The sequence below is a fragment of the Pelodiscus sinensis genome, chromosome 7 (assembly GCF_049634645.1).
Source record: "Pelodiscus sinensis isolate JC-2024 chromosome 7, ASM4963464v1, whole genome shotgun sequence".
Taxonomy (NCBI): Eukaryota; Metazoa; Chordata; order Testudines; family Trionychidae; genus Pelodiscus; species Pelodiscus sinensis.
This window is the reverse complement of record NC_134717.1, coordinates 7,739,568-7,759,504: the sequence shown is the minus strand read 5'-3', so window position 1 is coordinate 7,759,504 and position 19,937 is coordinate 7,739,568. Positions and strand designations below refer to the sequence as shown.

The 19,937-nt window shown below is 45.3% G+C and overlaps 1 protein-coding gene across 2 annotated transcripts in view; it reads left to right on the top strand.

Annotated features, from left to right (window-relative positions):
* The window catches only part of TFCP2L1 (transcription factor CP2 like 1), a 52,647-nt gene extending 34,752 nt beyond the window's left edge, over window positions 1–17,895 (top strand). For both annotated transcript variants that reach the window (XM_075933078.1, XM_014580915.3), the window contains exons 9-15: window positions 98–146; window positions 244–337; window positions 2,304–2,394; window positions 3,059–3,159; window positions 5,353–5,495; window positions 9,097–9,148; window positions 10,408–17,895. In XM_075933078.1, coding sequence (XP_075789193.1) covers window positions 98–146; window positions 244–337; window positions 2,304–2,394; window positions 3,059–3,159; window positions 5,353–5,495; window positions 9,097–9,148; window positions 10,408–10,445 — 568 coding nt within the window. In that variant the 3' untranslated portion in view covers window positions 10,446–17,895. The remainder of the gene's footprint in view (window positions 1–97; window positions 147–243; window positions 338–2,303; window positions 2,395–3,058; window positions 3,160–5,352; window positions 5,496–9,096; window positions 9,149–10,407) is intronic.
* The last annotated feature ends 2,042 nt before the right edge of the window (window positions 17,896–19,937 follow it).

Sequence of the window (19,937 nt, the reverse complement as noted above, 5' to 3'; positions counted from 1 at the left end):
TCAAAACAAGGGGAGGGTGGTGAGAGAGAGCCAACCATTTTCAATGTCAGTGTTAACGTAACGTTTTTTTCTCTTCCTGCTTCATACGATCTTTTAGCAACAGTTCTCCAACCCACCAAGTGGAACTCCTACCTCCCAGCAACGATGTAAGTATGTGAGATCATGTTAATGAGGTGCTTTTCTTTTTTTAGGACACTGCTGAACAGTTCATTTCAAGACCCTCTTATTCTTTTTGCAATGTAGCACCTCCTGCCCTCTGCTTCTATCCAAGATGTTCAGCAGTGGCTTCATCGCAATAGGTTTTCTCCATTCTGTAGACTCTTCTCAAGTTTCTCGGGTGAGTCGAGTGGGTCTGTGTGTTTGTTTGTGTGTCTGTGACAAGTGTGGAGCGTACTTTGGTGGTGTCTGCCAAATAAAATGGTGAGCAGGGGTTTGGAGAAACCTCATAAAGATCGGTCAAGATTTCCAAAAGTGGATGCTTAATGTTCGGTTCCTATGGCACCTATATAGTCTCTCAGTTGGAGCTGCATAGCTCCACAATTCAGTACTTTTGTGTGAATTGGGCCACCTGATTTCAGTGCCAAAATAAGGGCTTTGAAGCCTGATTTTTGGGGAGCCCAGTTTTAAACCTTTGGTCACTTGAAATTCTGCTTTGGTGTAGGAAATGTGGGTGGGTTGTTCCAATATTGGGGCAAACTCTACTCATGTGTTAGAGGAAGGAGCCGATGATGAATATCGTATCCTACATCCTAGAAGGTCCCAACTTTATAGCTTGTGAAGACTGAGTTTACTGGACACCTCAAGGGGCTCCTGGAATCCCCCCTGTACGCCTGCTCCCAAGCTCCCTGTGTGGCAGCCTCCCAGCTCCCCTCCCCCCCAGGGACTCTGCAACTTCTTTCCCCATCTCCCTCCCCCTGCAGGGATTCAGCGTACCTCCCATTTTCCCTCTCTCATGACAGGGTCCGTCCCCCAGTGTTCCCGTTCCCATGCTAGCAGCTCTGTGCACCTCTCTTCTAATCTTCCCTCCCTCATTCCAGGCTCTGTCTGCCTTCCATGCCAATCGTCTGTTCTGCCCCCCGGCCCCTCCAGGCCAGGGCCTGTGCACACACCCCTCTTCTGCCCTTCTCCTCTCCATCACTAATCTATAGATAAACACGCTGTTTGTCAGGGTGTCAATAAGTTAAACTCCATTAGGAGTATGGGTGCCAGCTCTGTGGGTGCTCCAGCTTCTCCCAACCCCCATGCCCAGTGCTTCCCATCTCCCAATGGGCCCCGCCAGTCAGTCTGAGGGGAAGGTGAGGGGAAGTGGGGAGGAGCAAGGATGCAACATGCTCAGAGGAGGGGGCCGAACAGGCTGGTAAGGTGGAGGGGGAGGGGGAAGAGTCCTCTCTGTCACATTGGAAAGTCTGTGCCTGTGGTTAGGAGGCTGAGGCGCGATCGGGTATTGTTATGCCGCATGGTATTAATGGGTGCCATCAACCAGATGTTGATTTAGAGACAATTGTAGAGGGGCTTGGAGTTGTGACTGTGCTAATCAAAAGGCAGGGCTCCATATGTCCCCCATTTCGCCCCAGATCAATAAGGGGAATCCAATACCCATTGGATCTTTCTCCAGTGGGACAAGATAGGTGAGGTGTAACCTCTCTTACCAGACCAATTTCAGTCGGTGAGAGAGACAAGCTTTCAGTCTCACACGGCGCTCTCCTTCAAAGAGGAAGGAAGCTCTGTGTAAGGCTAAAAGCTTGTCTCTTTCACCAACCACAGTTGGTCCAATGAGAGAGATTCCTTTCAGCCCCTTGTCTCTCCAATGTCCTGGGACTGTCACGGCGGCAGCAATGTAGCCGTTTCTCTGAAACATTGACATTGAGTCAGTGTGAGACAGTGAAGACATGTGACGGACAGGCACCCTGAGAAATGCCAGCAAGTTGAGTATAAGGCCTCCGTAATCTTTGCTAACAATACATTTTAAAACTAGGCTTTCTACTCATTGCCAGAACCAGCCGTCTAGGGCAGCAAGGATTGCACGGCCACATTCTGTTTCATGTTACTCCAGGAAATCCCTGTTGACTCATGTTTGAGAGAGCCAATTTTGGTCCACAGGCCAGGAACTGAGTGTAACGTGGGCACGTTGCATTTGAAAGCCCTTGCTCCTTATTGGCCATTCTGTGGACTTCTAGAAAATCGGTTGTGAAGGGGTCGATTGCAGTGCACCAGGATACATGTTCATCCAGCAGAGGTCCAACTCTACCTGTTTCTTAGTATTTGGAAACCTTTTTTGTTTTGTTTAACCTTGGTGTGTCCAGGGGCTGACTTACTGAAGATGTCCAAAGAAGATTTTGTTCAGATCTGTGGGCCAGCTGATGGAATTCGGCTCTTCAATGCAATTAAAGGAAGGTTTGTACCTGTCTCTTCCAGATTCTACTATTGCAGCAACCTTTGGCACTTCCAATGTTAATCCAGTATCTCTGGTTAGCAAACCTCTGTAAAGTCCTTGAAGAGACTGGTTGGCTCAGGGGGTTGGCAGTGGGCTGTTGGCTCTAAAGTATGGGGTTGAATGCTGCCTACCTCAGAGATGAGTGAAAAATCTTTAGTGGTCTCAGTGTGCTTCCCAGTAGATGTGTTTCCCTCCCATCTGGTACCTGTGTTGCTGATCTCAGCCAAAACCACAGACTGAATGGGCGAGAGGAGGCATTTGTGGGCTCAGTCTAACCCTGATCAGGAGGCAGTGGTTACGCTCATTGACCAGCCGGGCTGGGTTCAAGCCAGAAAGTGAGGGCTTACACCTTCTATGTACTAAGGGCCTCTTGTGAGGTACAGAGCAACCTTCAATATTACTAGCTTCATAGGAGTCAAGGATGCTCAGCACCTCTTCCGGCATCTCCCAGGATTAGGAAGGTCCTGTTACAAACTCTCCCAGCGCATCTCGCCTCCTGCAGCGCTAGTGCCAAGTTGCCTCTTAGCTTCCTATTTGTGTCCGGCTCACATGTGCTGTTCCAGCGTGTGGTGGTGAGTATTGGGCTGCCGTGCTAATGTACCGCTTTTGTGTTTAAACCCATAGAAATGTAAGACCTAAGATGACAATTTATGTCTGTCAAGAGCCAGAGCAGAACAGAGCGCATCTGCACCACAAACGCGAGAATGGAGATGGCAACCTCTGTGGTACGTTTCCCAGCCTGCTCCCAGCTCGTCTGGCGAGAACGATGCCTTGGCTCTGAGCTCCGCGTCTGACAGTGCCGTGGCTGAACGGTGGTTCACCTGCACTGTAATTCCACTGGACAGAGGGTAGTTCCTCTAGGGCCGCCGTGCAGACCACATCCTGCCTGCCACAGAGGTGCAACCTGTGCTGACTTGGGGGCTATTCAGGAAAGGCAGGTGGTGTTTGCCCAGCCGCCCTCCCTTGAGGGAGGCAGCAACACAGGGCAGCTTTAATTTCTGTCCGTGGCTCGAGTGGAATGCCACTCAGACCAGTTGAATCAGTACATCCTCTCCCAGCCATCCTGACTGTGCCCTCTCTCCAGGCCTGGTCTTTGGGCAAGGTGAATAAGGTAGTTGCATTGGGCCCTGCACCTTTAGGCCCCCAGTGGCTGCATGGGCCTTGGCGCCGGGCTGAGCCCTGCTGTCAGCATGCTGCCTTGGGCCTTGGAAACTCTTTGGCTGGGCCTACCTGTCTTCAGCCAGCCCTGCCCACTTCCGGGGGCCTGCTGACCCCCTACAATCCCCTTTGATGGAAGGGAGATTATGGCCACTTGAAACTTCTACCACTGCCCCGTCTTTCTGCTGCCAGGGCTGACCTAAACCAAGGGCGAATTTAGCTCTCCATGGAGTGGAATGAAGTGGGCTTCATCTTTGTAGATTTCATGTTAGCTTTCATACAAAAAGATTTCTGCTGCTGCTTTTTGCCAGTTTCTCCTTTACATGCCTGAGGTTTGAAATGCCTGGACTCTCTAGAACCACATGTAGAAATGCTAGCAAGAGCAACTCGCTTCGGCATCCTTGCAAGGAAAATCTGTTTAAATTCTAGGCACTTCCCTAAAGAGGGTTCTGTAGAATTTCAAGCTATGACCTAATGCCTGTCCACACTAGATGGACACCAAAGACCCCAGAATTGTATATACACAATTACTTGTGCACAATCACTTGCCCGCATGCGTGAACGTTTCCATTTCCAAACCGAGCACAGGTGAGGTTCCAAGTGACAGTGTCCAAAGAAGTGCCAGGTTGGGATTTGTTTGAAAACTTGTCACTTGTGGTCTAGTTCCCTGTGCGATATTTGTGTGTGGCTTCCATGGAAATCAGAATTGGTATCGGACCTACTGCATGTATGAAAGAGGAAGGAACTGGTAACATCACAGAGGAGATGTTGACATTTTAATGGTAACCACCTACTCTGTTAATACTGTTTGAAGAATAGAGGCGAGAGAATGGAACACACAGAGGCTACGTCTACACTGGCACCCTTTTCCGGAAATGCTTAAAACGGAAGAGTTTTCCGTTATAAGTATTTCCGGAAAAAGCGCGTCTACATTGGCAGGATGCTTTTCCGGAAAAGCACTTTTTCCGGAAAAGCATCCGTGGCCAATGTAGACGCGCTTTTCTGGAAAAAAGCCCCGATCGTCATTTTCGCGATCGGGGCTTTTTGCGGAAAAGACTACTGGCCCTTTTCCAGAACAGTTTTTCCGGGAAAGTACTTTTGCCTGAACGGGAGCAGCATAGTTTTTCCGGAAAAACACTGACAATTTTACAGTAGATCGTCATTGCTTTTCCGGAAAAGCAAGCGGCCAGTGTAGACAGCTGGCAAGTTATTCCGGAAAAGCGGCTGCTTTTCCGGAATAAGTGGCCCAGTGTAGACACAGCCTGTGGGTAGAGTGGGGACCCAGGACATCAGGAGACCCAGGTTGTGTTCCTGGTTCTGTTTGGAGGCCTATGCATGCAAAGAACTATACCAGTGTTAGGCTTTTTCCTTATTCTTCGAGAATCTCCTGCATCTTCCCCGGCTCAGACTAATTCTCTTTCAGAGTGCCAAAATGGGATCAGCAGGAAAACAAGATTCTTAAGAAAATCAACTAGTGCACATGTAAAGAGTGTTTCATTTAGTGTCTTGGGATATGTGGTTTTATGGTCAGTTCTTGAATCTTTCTGCAGGCCAATCTGGGCCAAAATTTCTCAAGATTTTGCTTGGCTTCTTACATGTAGTGAAGTTAATACTAGCCATTTTGGGGCAGCTCCTTAGCTGGTGTAAATTGATTTATCCCAGCACCAGATCTGGCTCTTGGTCTTTATATTCAGTTCATTCATTGAAGTCAGACTTTTTGGCTGAATGTGTAAAAGCTTGTTTCCTTTTAACTATTGCAGTATATCATGCAGTCTTCTTGGAAGAGCTGACCACCCTGGAATTGATTGAGAAGATTGCAAACTTGTATAGCATTTCCCCACAGCAGATAAATCGGATCTATCGGCAAGGACCTACAGGCATCCACGTCCTAGTGAGCAACGAGGTAAGGGGTTGCTAAAGCAAACACACGTCATACCAAGTATCAGAGTTCAAGACAGCTGCCTGACTTTCTTTATTTGTTTTATAGTTAGGCTGACCTTTAAAACTATGAGAGAGTCTCCCAGGGAACTAGGCAAGATTACGAAGCCTGAAAAATTGTTTGACTTCCATACTTGTTTCAGATATTTTTGAATTTTAAGCCAAAGAATTCAGCCATAAAACTACCTTTTGTTCTCCTTAAGGGAAGTTGTTTTTACATGATATTTGCTGTAGCCTGAAATGTATTTTCATTCCAGTTAATTTCAAAACTGATAACTTTTTGGGTGCCTGATCTAATTCAAGCCTTTTAGGGTGGGGCACCCTGAAATCACTTTCCAGTCACTCTTCCAACAGAACATAAGAATGGTCATATTGGGTCAGACCAAAGGGTCCATATAGTCCTATATCCTGTCTTCTGATGGTGGCCAATGCCAGGTGCCCCAGAGGGAATGAGCAGAACAGGGAATCAAGTGATACATCACCTGTTGCCCATTCCCAGCTTCTAGAGGCTAGGGACATCACCCATGCCCATCCTGGCTATGAGCCACTGATGGACCTGTTCTCCATGAATTTATCTAGATCTTTTTTTGAATCTCATTATAGTCTTTGGCTTCACAGCATCCTCTGGCAAGGAGTTCCACAGGTTGATTCTTATGTCTTAGCCAATGGCTGCAGACATTGAGCCAAAGTTATTGCTTGCTAAGTGTATGCAGCAAAACCCTTGAATTCTTGGCAGTTGCCTGCTTATATAAGCCCTTCATTTGGTCTGTTTCACTAATAACATGCAAAATGGATTGCCCCCATTCTTCCCCCCCCTCCCAAAAGACTTTCTCTTTTCATGCACCGGAATCACTTAAGGAGTTTCATTTGGAGGGACTGGCCCTGCACCTGAAAGGAACATTGTTAAAGCAAACAAAGCAGAGAGCGGGATTCAAATGGGGCCTAAATTTAAGCCTGTAATTCTTACTTGGAAAGTCTCCTTGCCATGTCACCCTGATTAAATCAGAAACCTTGGAGCGTTTAATGGTCCTGAAGTGCTTTGAGGCAGCCCGTGAAAGGGGAATTGCCTCAACTACCTCTGTTGTGAGGGGGCCTTCGTTAAATCCTTAAGTTACTGATTAACAATATCGATGACTTTATTTTTGGTCTTTTGTGTTGTAATGGCAGAGAGGCAAAAGTGATGCAAACGAGAGGCTCCGGGTTAATGTATTTCATGCATCGTTAGGTGCGCGCTCACACAGTGGAGTCTCATTTGGTGGGGGCCAAAAGGAGCGTGGTGGGAAGAGAGGGGGGGTGGGGCTAACTTAGCCTGAGGGGAGCCAGAGGTGGAAAGGGAGGTTACTATGAGAACTTCACGAGAATGAAGGTGGAATTACTATGCTTGCCTTGGGGGGGATGTTCAAGTTTAAACAGGTAGGGGCCAGATTTTCAAGTGCTCAGCACACAATGGGGCTAGACTCTTAAAAGAGCTTAGGAATTTAGGCACTTCATTGCCTTCAGTTCCCATTGTAATGCTTCCAGCGCGCTTCCCAGAGGTCCCTCTCTCTCTGCCCAGCCTGAGCAGTTACTTGGGGATTTCAGTGGGAGCTTTTCTTTCAAACCTGGTTGCTTCTCCTGAGTAACTAGCTCTGCCCGGGTTCGCGACTCACCCTACCTGCTTTGATCTCGCTCTTGAGTGTCCCATATGAATTTGGTTGAGATGCATGTGAATTGTCTACTTGCGGAGAGGAAGTCAGAGGCAGAGGTGATATGTAAGCACAGTCATCCGAAGGAGGCTGCCTGACTCATTTTATCTAAGGCCCTTGGTGATATTGCTATGAGGAAGGACATCCCTTTTCCGTGTTTAGGAGCAACCCTCCTCTCCTGATTAGAAGCAGGAAGTGATGGTAATGATCTGCGCTCAACTGAGCCGTGTACTTCTACTGGATCAATATTTCACTAGTTGGTCCATTGGTCGACTCGAAAAGAAGGGATCATATCTTAGCCATTGCAAATCGGACTAGTCCCAGTCAAGTCCCTGGAGCTACACCAGCTTACGGCAGCTGAGACGATGATCGTGACTCTTAACTTCTTGACAAAGAGATCTGTGGAGCTGGTCAGACCTTGTTGGCATAAAAGAGCATTTTCCACAGACTTTAGTGGTGCAGGATCAGGCCCTGTTGGAGAGGGGGAATAGTCCCCCAAGGAAGTGATAGAAGGTCTGGTGCGTGCGACATTTAAAACAGACTGGAGAAAATATCAGTACATTATATAATAAGCCTCCATTATGATCCCAACCCCAGCTGGTGTAAATTGGCCTAATTCTGTTGAAGTTAATGGAGGTTGGCCAGTTTAAGGTAAGGATACAATTTGTATCAACTACACGATTAGTCGATAAGGGAAGAGGCGCTCTGTCCCCACTCACGACAGTCCGGGAGCTACCCCAACTGTGGCTCTGCTGTACTAGGAACTGGGTGAGCAGGCAGCCCGACTCATACTACATTTAAACTGAAGAGCCGCAGTGGGGATGGGTCCCGGACCAGCATGAGCCAGGACAGAGCCCCACGGCTGCTGTGACTCTGCATTTTAAATGTAGTTCAAGCCGGGCGGTTCTTACTACAGTTAAAATGCAAAACCGCAGAGACCCTGGATTGGCAAGAGTTGGGGCTGAGTAGGGCTTGCTGGGTCCTGGCTTTTGCCGGGTTCAGCAGCCCCTGCCTGCAGCTAGCCCCAGCTCCTGTGTTTCCATGCCTTGCTGCCTCTGAAACAGGTGGGGGGGAATACCGTAGTCGACTTGACTACCTGATAAACTTAGGCTTATCGGATAGTCGATTACTCGATAACTCACTTCCCTAGTTTCAAGGTCCAATCCTTGCCCCATATAGAGTGGAGGTGTACTGGGTGACTTGATCTTGGAGGAAAAGCTGAATTTGTGAGATTATCTTTGGACTCAGTCCTGCAAAATGCTTAGCACTATAGATCTGATCCAGCAAAATACTTGAGCATGAGTTCGTCTCATTGGCTTTAATGGACTCTTCGTATATTCAATTGCTTTGCTGTATTGGGGCAAAATGCTCAGTGCTTTGTAAGATCTGATGCTTGGCTGATTGACTTTCCCCTTTTAAAACAGTGGTGGGCAACCTGCAACCCATTGGGGTTCTACGTGAGGCCAAGAAGATACTTTGTTTACCATTGCCCATGCACAAGGTTGCCAGATTCTGCTAGTTTTTGTCCACGTAATTTATTTCCTGTCATGACATGCGCATAAAGCAAGGGCATGTGAAATGAGCTGCATGCTGATTGCACACAACACTGACTGTGAGAGCCATGTGCTCCCTCTGCATCCAGTCATAGTGGTTCAGTTGGCTTCCCCTGCAAATTCTAGTTATGCAGCACGGTTAGCAAAACTAGGACACTGTCTGGGTTAGGACAGTCTTGCAGCCCACTGAGATGAAGGACTCATGCAGCCCATTCACTAGCCTAGGTTTAAAAGGTGTATTGAGCATTGAAGTGTAACATTTGCTCCAGATGCTTAAGAGATAAACTGACTTAGAATTTTTGTTCTTGTTTTTTCCCCTGCCATTCAGATGGTGCAAAACTTCCAGGACGAGTCTTGTTTTGTGATCAGCACATTGAAAGGTATGCTATTCTGTTTCTGCTTACCGTTTTCTACTGTTTTGTTCAACTGACTAAGCACTGCAGGGAAAGAGTGGGGGAGGGGAAGGAATTGAGAAATGAAAAGGTGGGATGTGGCTGATCCAAATAACCAAAAGTTCTGTAAATGAAGTTTTGGTTTCCTTGGTTGGCCGTGTACATTTAAATAACAAGTAACACATGACACTGCAAAAGTCTAAATAATTAATTGACTAAAAATCTTTCTCGTCCACTCTTAAATCCATATTTTGATAAATTTAGACATAACAGAGGTGTCAATAATTATTCCTCTTAATGAAGGATTTTATGAAGAACCATAGTATCTTCCGCTATAAAAATCTGAGACCAGGTGAGGCCATGTCTACTCTTATCCTAAGATCCATGTTCCGGAGATTGATCTTCCGGGGTTTGATTTAGTGGGTCTAGCAAAGATCTGCTAAATCGGTGATGGTGCCTCCATCAACCCTGGTACAGCATGGGGTTGCAAGAAGTAAGGGAAGTTGATGGGAGCGACTTCCTGCAATGGGGACACAGCAGAAATTTGACTGAAAGTACGTTGACTCCAGCTATGCTATTCTCATAGCTGAAGTTGTAGATCTTCAGTTGACTTTCTCATATAGTGTAGACCTGGCCTAAGAATGAATATACAGGTAAATGAATATGAAGACTAGCTTCTTCATGAAGCTTTAGAAGTCCTGAATCACTTCTAAGCTATCCGGGAAGGGCTCTTTTTCTGATTTGCATCTCTAGCATTTAGCAAAACTGGAGTGGCAGCTGAATGCATAAAAATAAATATTGGGGCCAAATTCTGCTCTTCATTACTTGAATATAAATCTGGCTTTATTCCACTGAAATGGAATTCTTCTCTGTTACACTGAATTTAAGTGGTGTATAAAGCCACTTAATTCAAAGGCCCAAACCTCAGTTAGTATAAACCAGCTAGGCTCCATGGAAGCCAGTTTTCAGTGGGTGAGGATCTGGTTTATAGTCTCTATTACTGGCACCAGTTTGACCTAAGTCCATTGAGATACACTAGTGTAAATGGTCAAAATTTAGCCTGTAATCTCTTATTAAAATCCATTTGAAACTGTATTTTTTGTTTGAATGTTCAGTATTAATCCTTATTCATCTGTCGTGGTAGCAGAGGGTAAACTGCATTAGAGAAAAGGCCAGAAGGTTACATTTCTTCACTTAGTACACAGATTTTTATTTTATGTTAACTAAAACACTTTTCACTATTACAGCCGAAAGCAACGATGGCTACCACATCATTTTAAAATGACCACTCAGATTACCAGGACTGTAACCGCCTCAAATTATGATGCCTCACCAAGATTGCTGCAACTCAGACTGGCAACATGAAGGTCCATTTGGATAACTTGCTCCCATGAACTGAAAAAAAGCCCAAATGTCTTAAGGAAAAACAAACTTTGTAGACAAGTGGTTTTCTGAGAGTGGCAATGACAGTCTGTGTATATTTTTACCCCTTCCCTCCTAGTTAGGCTTTCAACTTGTCGAGGCTCCTGTTTATTGCTAGGAAACGTCTGCTTTTTTTTCCTAAAGGGGAATGCCGAACGAAACACAGTTCTCATGGCTGGAACTATCTAGCGTGCCTTCTGGGTACTCTTTGGGCCATAGCTCACAGTCTTTCTAGGCAGAGGACTGTGGGTGAGATACATGAACAGGCATAGGTATTACAACGCCGTCATAGTGCCTAGAAAATCACTGGAACAACGCCGAGAGCCACAAAGCCAATGTAGGCATCTAGGCTCCCTGTACAATGAATGGGGAGAGAAAGGCCCCTTCCAATGTGATCCACAAAGTCAGCTGCCTGGAGGCACCTGTCTTGGCTAGTGATCCACGAACTGGGTCGACACGGATGCTTGGCTGCCCATGTGGGATCCAAAAAGAAAAACAGGTTGCGGGCGGGGGGAAGAGGAAGGACCTTCCTTATCTTCAGCTTGGTGGATAGGGCACTCTCACAGGAGATCCCCAGTGCAAGTGCTCCTCCCCCGCCCCCCCCATGCTGAAGGGATCTGAGGTTCCTAGCCACCAAGCTATGGAAAATTCTGAGGTTGGATTCCCTCAGTTTCTCCTGTTGATGTTGCTCCATTGGTTAATTAAAGTGGAATATTTAGATGCCTAAGTCCGTGTTTTCTGGCCCGATTAATATTAAACTAGCTATGTGCATCCCATTCTTTATTCCTATAATCAGTCAGTCATGGCTGTTTGAGAGTCACACTGGATTGTTCTGTCAAAACAACAACAAAACCTCCTCCTTCCTCTCCTCCTCAGTGCTCCTGGTGAACATTTTGTCCTGCTGCCTTCCCATTCAATTTGACAACACAGCTGATCCTGCCTACCCTGTTAAACTTTCTCTAGATCTAGTCTCCTGAGCCTCTTTTTTTTTTTTTTTCACTCAGCTGTCAGATCTGCTTTCAAAATATTGTTGTAATTTTTTTTGGCTCTACATCTGTGACTACTGGCGGTAAATATGTAGTATTCCATTTTAGCATTGCTGCTGGGAAGGCTCCACATGGATACACATGCACGCACATACAATCCGATGATTTTTGAAGGATGCAAATAAGACAAATTGTCGTGAGACAAACAGTTCACACCAGATTATAATAGCCTCAGTCAAGTGGATTGTTGTCTGAGAAAATGCGTTTAAAGTGGTAGACTGACTTTAAATCTGACAATTTCAGTCTGGATTTATTCAATTCAACAAAAGCTTTTGATGGCTGATACTTACTGGAAATGTTAGGTTTTAGCTGTGGTTGCTTCTATTTACTACACCAGATATCTGCTGTGGCAAATGCAATCAGTCAATTTGAATCTTAGACCAGCCTGAGTGTGCCTCTCTCTTTTACAGACCTTTTGATTAAGATGAGATGTGTAACTGAGGCAGTGCCACAGAACGTCTGTGGGCACAAGTGAGGAGGATAAAATTTGTCTGGTTTGGAAATGAAAAACCTTTTTTTCCTGGAACAGGGGGGAAGGAATGGAGAACTTCTTGCATAAAAGTCCTATGTGGCTACTTATGCCTACTTAGCTGAAAAAATGACAAGGAGTTCTGTGGCACTTTAGAAACTAACAGACTTATTAGGCATAAGCATTCGTGGGTAAAACCCACTTCATCAGACCAAATTGGGGACAGCATAGGTAAGTCATTCATTTGCATGCTGAGGGTCACCCTAAGCCAGGCCTGGGCAAAATACGGGTTGCATCCAGCCGGCCAAGCCACCGGATCAAAGCCCACGGAGGCAGTGGGAAGCCCCAGGTGGGTTCCCCTGCTTGCTCCACACACCATTCAAACACAGCTGTGGGGCACTTTTTCTTTGAGTCCATAGTGGAGAGGGAAGATTCAGACAGTGTGTCTGCCCCCAGTACAATCCCATTTGGTCAATGGAAGCTGCCTGTTTGAATAACAGGAAGCCATGAAGCACAACCACCGTCCTGCTCAGTTACTCACTCAAGCCCATAGCTGAGCAGGCAGAAAAATTTAAAACTCTGCATGCAGGCAGGCTGGTTTGGCTGCTGGCTGGTAAGTCTCCTGGCCAGAACCTGCCTCTGGCACCCCAGCCCTGCCCTTCCCCAACCCTCTGCCTGCTACACCTTCCCCGCTACTCCACATGCACCCATACGCCTCCCAGATCTGGCACCCCAATCTCCTGCCCGAGATCATAATCCCCTCCTATCCTAGGTCACATCTCAAAATCCTTCACTCCAGTCTCTTGCCCTAGGTCACAACTGCCTCCTCCACCCAAACTCCCTCCTGCACCCTAGTCCCTTTACCCTAAGCTCCCTTATGCACCCAACCTCCATTCCAGATCCTGGAATTCCTCCATTCATATCCTGGAAGAGTGCAGCCCTTGACCACTTTCCAAAATCTTGGCGTGTTCCCCCCCCCGCCATCAAAAAGTATTGCCATCCCCTGCCCTAAGCTCATCTATGATAGACACTACCATAGAGGTTTTAGGAACCTCTTAAAACTGAAGTCGGGTCTTGCTGGGATCTGGGATCCTAAGCTTGAGATAAACGTAGATGTAACTTGAACTAAGAATCTGGAGGTAGGCAGTTCCACAAGGAGTAATGGTAGTTCAAATTAGGATCTTTAATTTGAGCTACCTACTCCGTGCCGCGTGTAGCCGCGAGCACGGAGTTTGGACTAAGGGGGATTTAAAAATGGCGGCTCCCGGGAACATGCAAATGAAGCCCAGGATATTTAAATCCAGGCTTCATTTGCAACTCCACTTGCCCTCATTACCCTACCTAGCTCGAACTTACGAGCTAGTGTATACGTACCCTAAGACATTAAGTGCATAAATAACACAGTAAGACACTGATTTGGGCCAAGAAATTGAGGCTTCTCATTCTGTGCTGAGAAGTTATGTGCAGCTTCCCTATTGTTACAGCACATACTGTGTGCTGTGTTGTTAGTTCCCTCTTGGTGAGTGGCACACAACTTCCACTAACCATGGAGGTGCAGGTCGTGATACATCAGGATGTGCTCTAAAATAGGGCAAAAATTCTAGTTTTTTATCTAAAAGTAAGTGGCTAATAGATATGATGTTTCACAGTGGGTTGGTTTTTATTCCCTTTGAATTTCCTGTACAGTTTCTCTTAATAATTCTTAATTAAAATATGGGCTTTGACTGCATTTTTTCCTCTGCAGGCCTATTTTATATTGTAGAGCAATATTTCCTGAAAACTTTGCATTCCTTCATGAGAATAATTGAGCAAACCTGAAATAGCTTTTGTTTTTTTTTAAAAAAGTTACTAATTGAGCTGCTCATTTTGGGTAGAAATCACTCTATCCGAAAGGTCTGGAACTACAGCAATGCATCAGTACAACACCGTGAACAGAAGCTAGAGAGGCCTTAGTTCTGAATTTTCTGGAAAATTTCATTCATTGTGTTTTTAATGGGATAATTTATAAATACTAAATATAAAGCAGACTAGTTAATTTACTGTGGTTTATTTTGCGAACAAATTTAGTCCAGAAATGTAGGAGATACGGTTACCAAGTAGTATGCAAATCTGGTCAACACGGACCTTGTACGGGTGTAGCCATTTTGGATAGAGGTGTGATCTTTTTTTGAGTTGAAATACTGAAGCTTGGTGCCACCCCAATGTGGATGCAGCTACACCAAGTTGAAAGGTGCCATACAGCATTTTAGCTTTGTTCCTGTCCCATCCTGGAATAAGCACTGTTATACCACCGCAATGCTAGGGAGGAGTATATTGCTTATTGCTTTAGTTGTATTCGTACAGTTAAAGTGGTGCAACTTTGTATGTATACAAATGCCCTAACTTGTGAAGGAATGATTCTAGTTTGGGCCCTCCCAAATTTACAGCCCATTTCAGTAATTTCTGTTCATAGGATTTTAAAAATGGTAAATGTCATGATTTCATATATTGAAATCTGAAATTCCATGGTGTTATAATTGTAGGGCTCTGGCCCAAAAAATAATTGTGTGTATGGGGGTGGCAAGGTTATTGTGTGGGGGTTCCAGTATTGCTACCCTTACTTCTGCCCAGCTGCTGGCAGCAGTGTTGCCTTCAGAGCTGGACAGCTGGAGAGTGGTGGCTGCTGGCCAGGAGCCTAGCTCTGACAGCAGGGCCACCAACAGCAGCAGCTGTGCAAAAAGCAGGATGGCATGCTATGGTTTTGCCACCGTTACTTCTGTGCTGCTGCCTGCAGGGCTGGGCCATCAGCAGCTGCTACTTTCCAGCTGCTACTTTCCAGCTGTGAAAGCCACAGTGCAGAAGTCAGGGTGACATGGGTATGGTATTTCCACCCTTCTTTCTGCACTGGCCCTGTTGGGGCATTGCCTTCAGAGCTGGTCTCCTGGCTGATGTTACAACCACGGCTCTTCAGCTGCCCAGTTCTGAAGGCAGCGCGGAAGTAAGTGTGGCAATTCTGCGACCCTCATAAAATAACCTTTTGGGTCAGGATCTCCAATTTGAGAAACACTGGTCTCCCTGATGAAAAGCACCCCAAAGGCCAGATTTCATGGGAGGACACCAGTTTTCATGGTCTGTGAATTTGGTTCAGCCCTAATTATAGTTTGACTGGGCTGACACTGTCTCGGTGGGAAGCTCGTAACACTGCACTTGCATAATAAAAACCTATCAGTCCAAATCTGTGCATGTACATCCTATCCTAGTGCATTTTAAAAACTTCCTAGTACCTGATTTCAGGGCTACTGTTTTGTTTTTGTTTGTTTGTTTTTAAAGCCTACATAGCCAGGTTAAAAGGCCATAAAGGAGTTTGCAATGACTAAAAATACCATGCGGTGCAATCCACAGGCTATGCTGTGATGGATGCATCTTATCAATACACTGCTAATGCTTATAGGGACATCAATCCGAGAAATATCTTTGGGTCAAATCTAGGAGCATGAAGCAGGCAAACATCCCACTGCTGCTATAGGTGTTTTGCCTGAGTAAAGATTGAGCAAAGCCTTCAGATTTGGTCCTCTTGGCTTTGCTGTATGTGTGTTAAATGTCTAAAGGAAGAGATCTCCATGATGTGCAAATTACTTTTAAATAACATAGTTTTAATTTATAGCACATATAGGATCTATAGAAGTGCCTAAATGTCTGAAACCTGTTCTCATTTTCCCTTCTCTGGTGTGCCTATAACCCTGAACTAAAGCCCTGATTGGCTCTTAGGAAAATTAGATGTTTGTACTTTGTATCTTTTCATATTTTTGTCCAGAATTTGTACAGTAGGATTTTAGATTCCTGAAGGTTCTAAAGAAAATGCACATGTTTCTGAAAGACCATGGGATCTGCAACAGTTGCAATGCAATCTCTGGCTCAGAGCGGGATAGATGGGTGCGAATGAAAGCAATTTCACATGTCCCAGCATGTAACAAGGCATGAACATATTCCCAAAACAGAACCACAGCAACATCTGAAATTATTCAGTAAATCACCTTATCAGTGCACATACAGAAGAAGTAAGTGTGTAGGGACAGCTAGGCCAGGTTTACACTAAAGGGGAAGGCTGAATTAAGATACGCAACTCCAGCTATGTTAACTATGTAGCTGGAGTTGACGGACCTTAGTTCAAGTTTCCCTGCCATCCCCGCAATGGGAGGCTGACAGGAGCAAACACTCCTATCAGCTTTTTTTACTCCTTGCAGAAGTACTGGCACTGATGGGGGTGCCATCTGAGTTTGATTTAGTGGGTCTTTGCTAGACCTGCTAAATTGAACTCCGACTCTGCCGTGATCCATCTTCCCATCTTGTAGTGAAGACATGGCCTTAGCGATTGTTAGAGAAACCTTGAAAGAACCTAAATACACATATATTCAGCTTGTGAAGGAAAAGGTACAAATGAGCTGATCTGAATGAGTGTAAAATGAAAATACCACTTATTTTCCCAGGTACCTACTCGTTATGTGAACTGGTCAGAATTTAATCAGTCTGAGATGTCTTTTCAGACTTGGCTTTATTTGTGCTGAGTGGGATCTAACTGGATATAAAATCTCATACTAAACACATTGAAGAATATTTATGTTTCTTTGAAATCTGTGGAGGGCAGTATCCTACTAATGTAATATATGTACCGTACTGTGTATATTGCCATGTATATGAGCTAATATTTGCTGTGTCCTTTGGCTTTAGTTGGCACTCTGCTTTGTTTAATTTCTGTTCACTGTATTGAACTTTGGTTGATCAAGCTTAGAGACCCAACTGGTTCCATTGGGTAGAAATTTAACAGTATGTAATCACTGCTGTGATTTGAATTAAGCTCGGCACGCTTGAAATGTGATGCATTTCTATGGTATAAACACAGTGCCTTGGTAAAGACAACCATATTTGTAAACTAATATTGTAATTCTATATTATAGCTTCTGGAAGATTGTGATAAATGCAGTTTTTTAAAAAACTGGCCGCAAACCTTTGGAGTAAAAGCTATTCCTTGAACAACCATACAGCAACTATTGTAGCTTGATAATGTATTGCTCAAATGTTTTTTTGTAATTCCGACAGTCCTCTGAAGGATGACAGTGCTACAATTTTAATTTGACTGTGCTTTCAAAGAAATGTTTGCTCAGATTGTAATTATTTTCTTCCTCCTCCAGCTATGACATGGTAAACTTTCTGTATAATAAGCCAGTACTCCTCAATACTCTGCTAAGATGATAATCTGTTTCACAGCACAGTGGGGCAAAAATCTGCTGGGATTGGCATCTTTTCTATGGATGCATATGAAAAGGCAGATTGGGCATGCATACACCTGTCTGTTTAAAAACGAGTTATATTACTGCCTAATTTTCTGTGCATTTTAGATTTGTATCCTTTTTTTGTAATTCCTGAAAATTTATTCAGCTGCCTCTCCCTGCCCCAGTTTTTCAACTTGAAAAAATGGCTTGTATTTCTCTAAATTGTGAGTAACCCTGGCGTTTCCCAGTTTGATTGCGGGTAGGGCTTTCCAAGGGCTACGGGAGTCCCCTTTCTTCACTGACAATGCAGCCATTGGCCAGTAAGTCCATATGATTAGTGAAGGGTGAATGGAGGTGGGTCGAGTGAAGGCCGAGGTATACCAGTTGTGAGTAATACTGCCACATGTTTTGTTTTTTTGTTTTGTTTCTTTTGTACGTGAAATAAAAAGCATATTTTGCACTGGGCTATTGTACTGTTGTGCAGAAGAAAAGAAATCTGTATCTGAATCTGTGCTCCAGTCAAAATGGAAATAAACTTGTTTGTAAGAAGTGGTTGGTCTTATTGTCCTTTAAACTTGAGACGGATGGTCCTTTTTGCTGGAGAAGGATGTCTTGTGGCAACATTGACAGATGGCACTCAGTTTGCCAGGCAAAGGCCCAGGTTCATCTCCCTGCTTGAGCTCAGCTGTGTGTGGAGACCAACCGCTTGATCCTGTTCTGTGCTGATTGCTTCAGCTCTTCAGGGTTTTGCTGGAGCCGGGGCCAGAATCTTGCAGGATTGAGCCCAAAGAATAGGCAAAGTTGGATTTGTTACCATCACTCCTCTGCTATGCTTAGGATTGATCCTCCACTAGGCATGGAGTTGCTCTACTGTCACTTGGCTGCCAAAAGTCCCTACGGCCCTTTCCAGCAACAGGGTAGTATGGGGAGCAGCAGCATGGCTGAGCTGGGCTGAGGACAGTCCCACCAGTTTCAGGCACGTTTGTACTCAGCACGGTTTAGCAGTACCTCTAGCGTGAATGCAAACAGCTGTGCTAGTTCTCCTTGACCTAGTGTGAGGTTATATACCTGGGTAGGGACATCACACCTCTCACTTGTAGCACAGATCTAGCCTGAGAGGCCATGGGAGGCCAGGGTGCCTACTGGTTCTGTTACTAGTCGAGTTGCATTGGAGATAATGCTGGTGGGAAATGGAACAAGAATAAAGTTTCATGTAGACGTGCTCGGGAGCTATTTTCCCCCTCATTCTCTGTTGCAAACAGGGATGCAGTGGCGTGACGACACAGCGTTCACCACTACTGTGGCTCTTCAGAGGTGACTCTGTGTCACTGATGGCTGAAATGATTCCTTCTTGCATATGTAACGCTGACAGGCAGAACCAAACCTGAGCCCTCTGGAGCTTCGTGCATGAGCTAAAAGCCCGCTGGTGCTCAACTTAGACCATAGAGCAAACTCCTTCTCTCTCTCTGGAAGTGGTCCCAGTGCCACTACATGGGACAGTGACCCACACCCTGAAGGTTACACATACAAAAGGCCGTGATGTACTTTAGGGTCCTCATACAGGTAAGGTATTGGCAGTAGTAATGACCTATGGTCCAAGGCAAGGATACTGCTATGGGCTGAGAACACACTAATGGGTCAAATGGAGAATGACCCATATTATTAACACCCCCCAGGCTCAGATGAGAGCAGCATTTCACATCACCAAGCTGCCGCTTTTGTGCTAAGGCCAAAGGTCAGACTGGATAGGTTAGGTTAAACACCAAAGATGAATTCTTGATCCTTCTTTTAGCTAAATATGGAGGATTTAGAACTAGGGTGAGAGGCGACTTTGGTAAGTCTGATGTCTTTGCTACATGACCTACAAGAGCAGATTTAAAAACAACTCTGGAAATTCAGCCGAAAACAACAGCTGTAATTGTGTTAGGGCTGGACCAGGGCTGAAAAACAGCCTTGCACGAGCGAGGCAAGCCAAGTGCTGAGGTTAGGACTGCTTGGTCAAAGCACTGGCCTAATCTCATTTAAATCCACAACACCGAGCAAACTATTTTTAAATTGGTTTTCCACCTTATAAAACAATATGCTCTTTCAGTTGAGACGACTGGCACAGTCGGGGACAACAATCCTTCTCACACTGGGAGTCATAGCTTCCCTTGGCATTGGCAGAAGAAGGGTTGTACCCTCCGTTGATTATGGTAGATATTCTGTTATAGCCTCGGAATCCTAATCAAGTCAAGGTATCATGGGGCTAGGTGTTTCTTCTTACCATTTTGCCAGGGAAAAAAATAAGCAAACCAATAATAAAAAAAATGGGCCTACCACATTTAAGATTAGATGCTCCTGCAGACCAAAGACTGGGCACTAGTTATGTGTTCAAAATATGTTTTTAAATGGGGATCAAACTGGTCATACACCTTGTACTGGGGTGAACCTCACGCTGAAGCCTACTCTTATGCTACAGTCCCATGTTGCTCTAATCTACGCTGCTTCAGCTATGCAAGTAGCATAGTTGAAGTCACATACTTCCTGCGGTGGCTTTTGAGCGGTAAGGTTGATGGTGGCTGCTCTTCCATTGACTCTGACTACTCTTT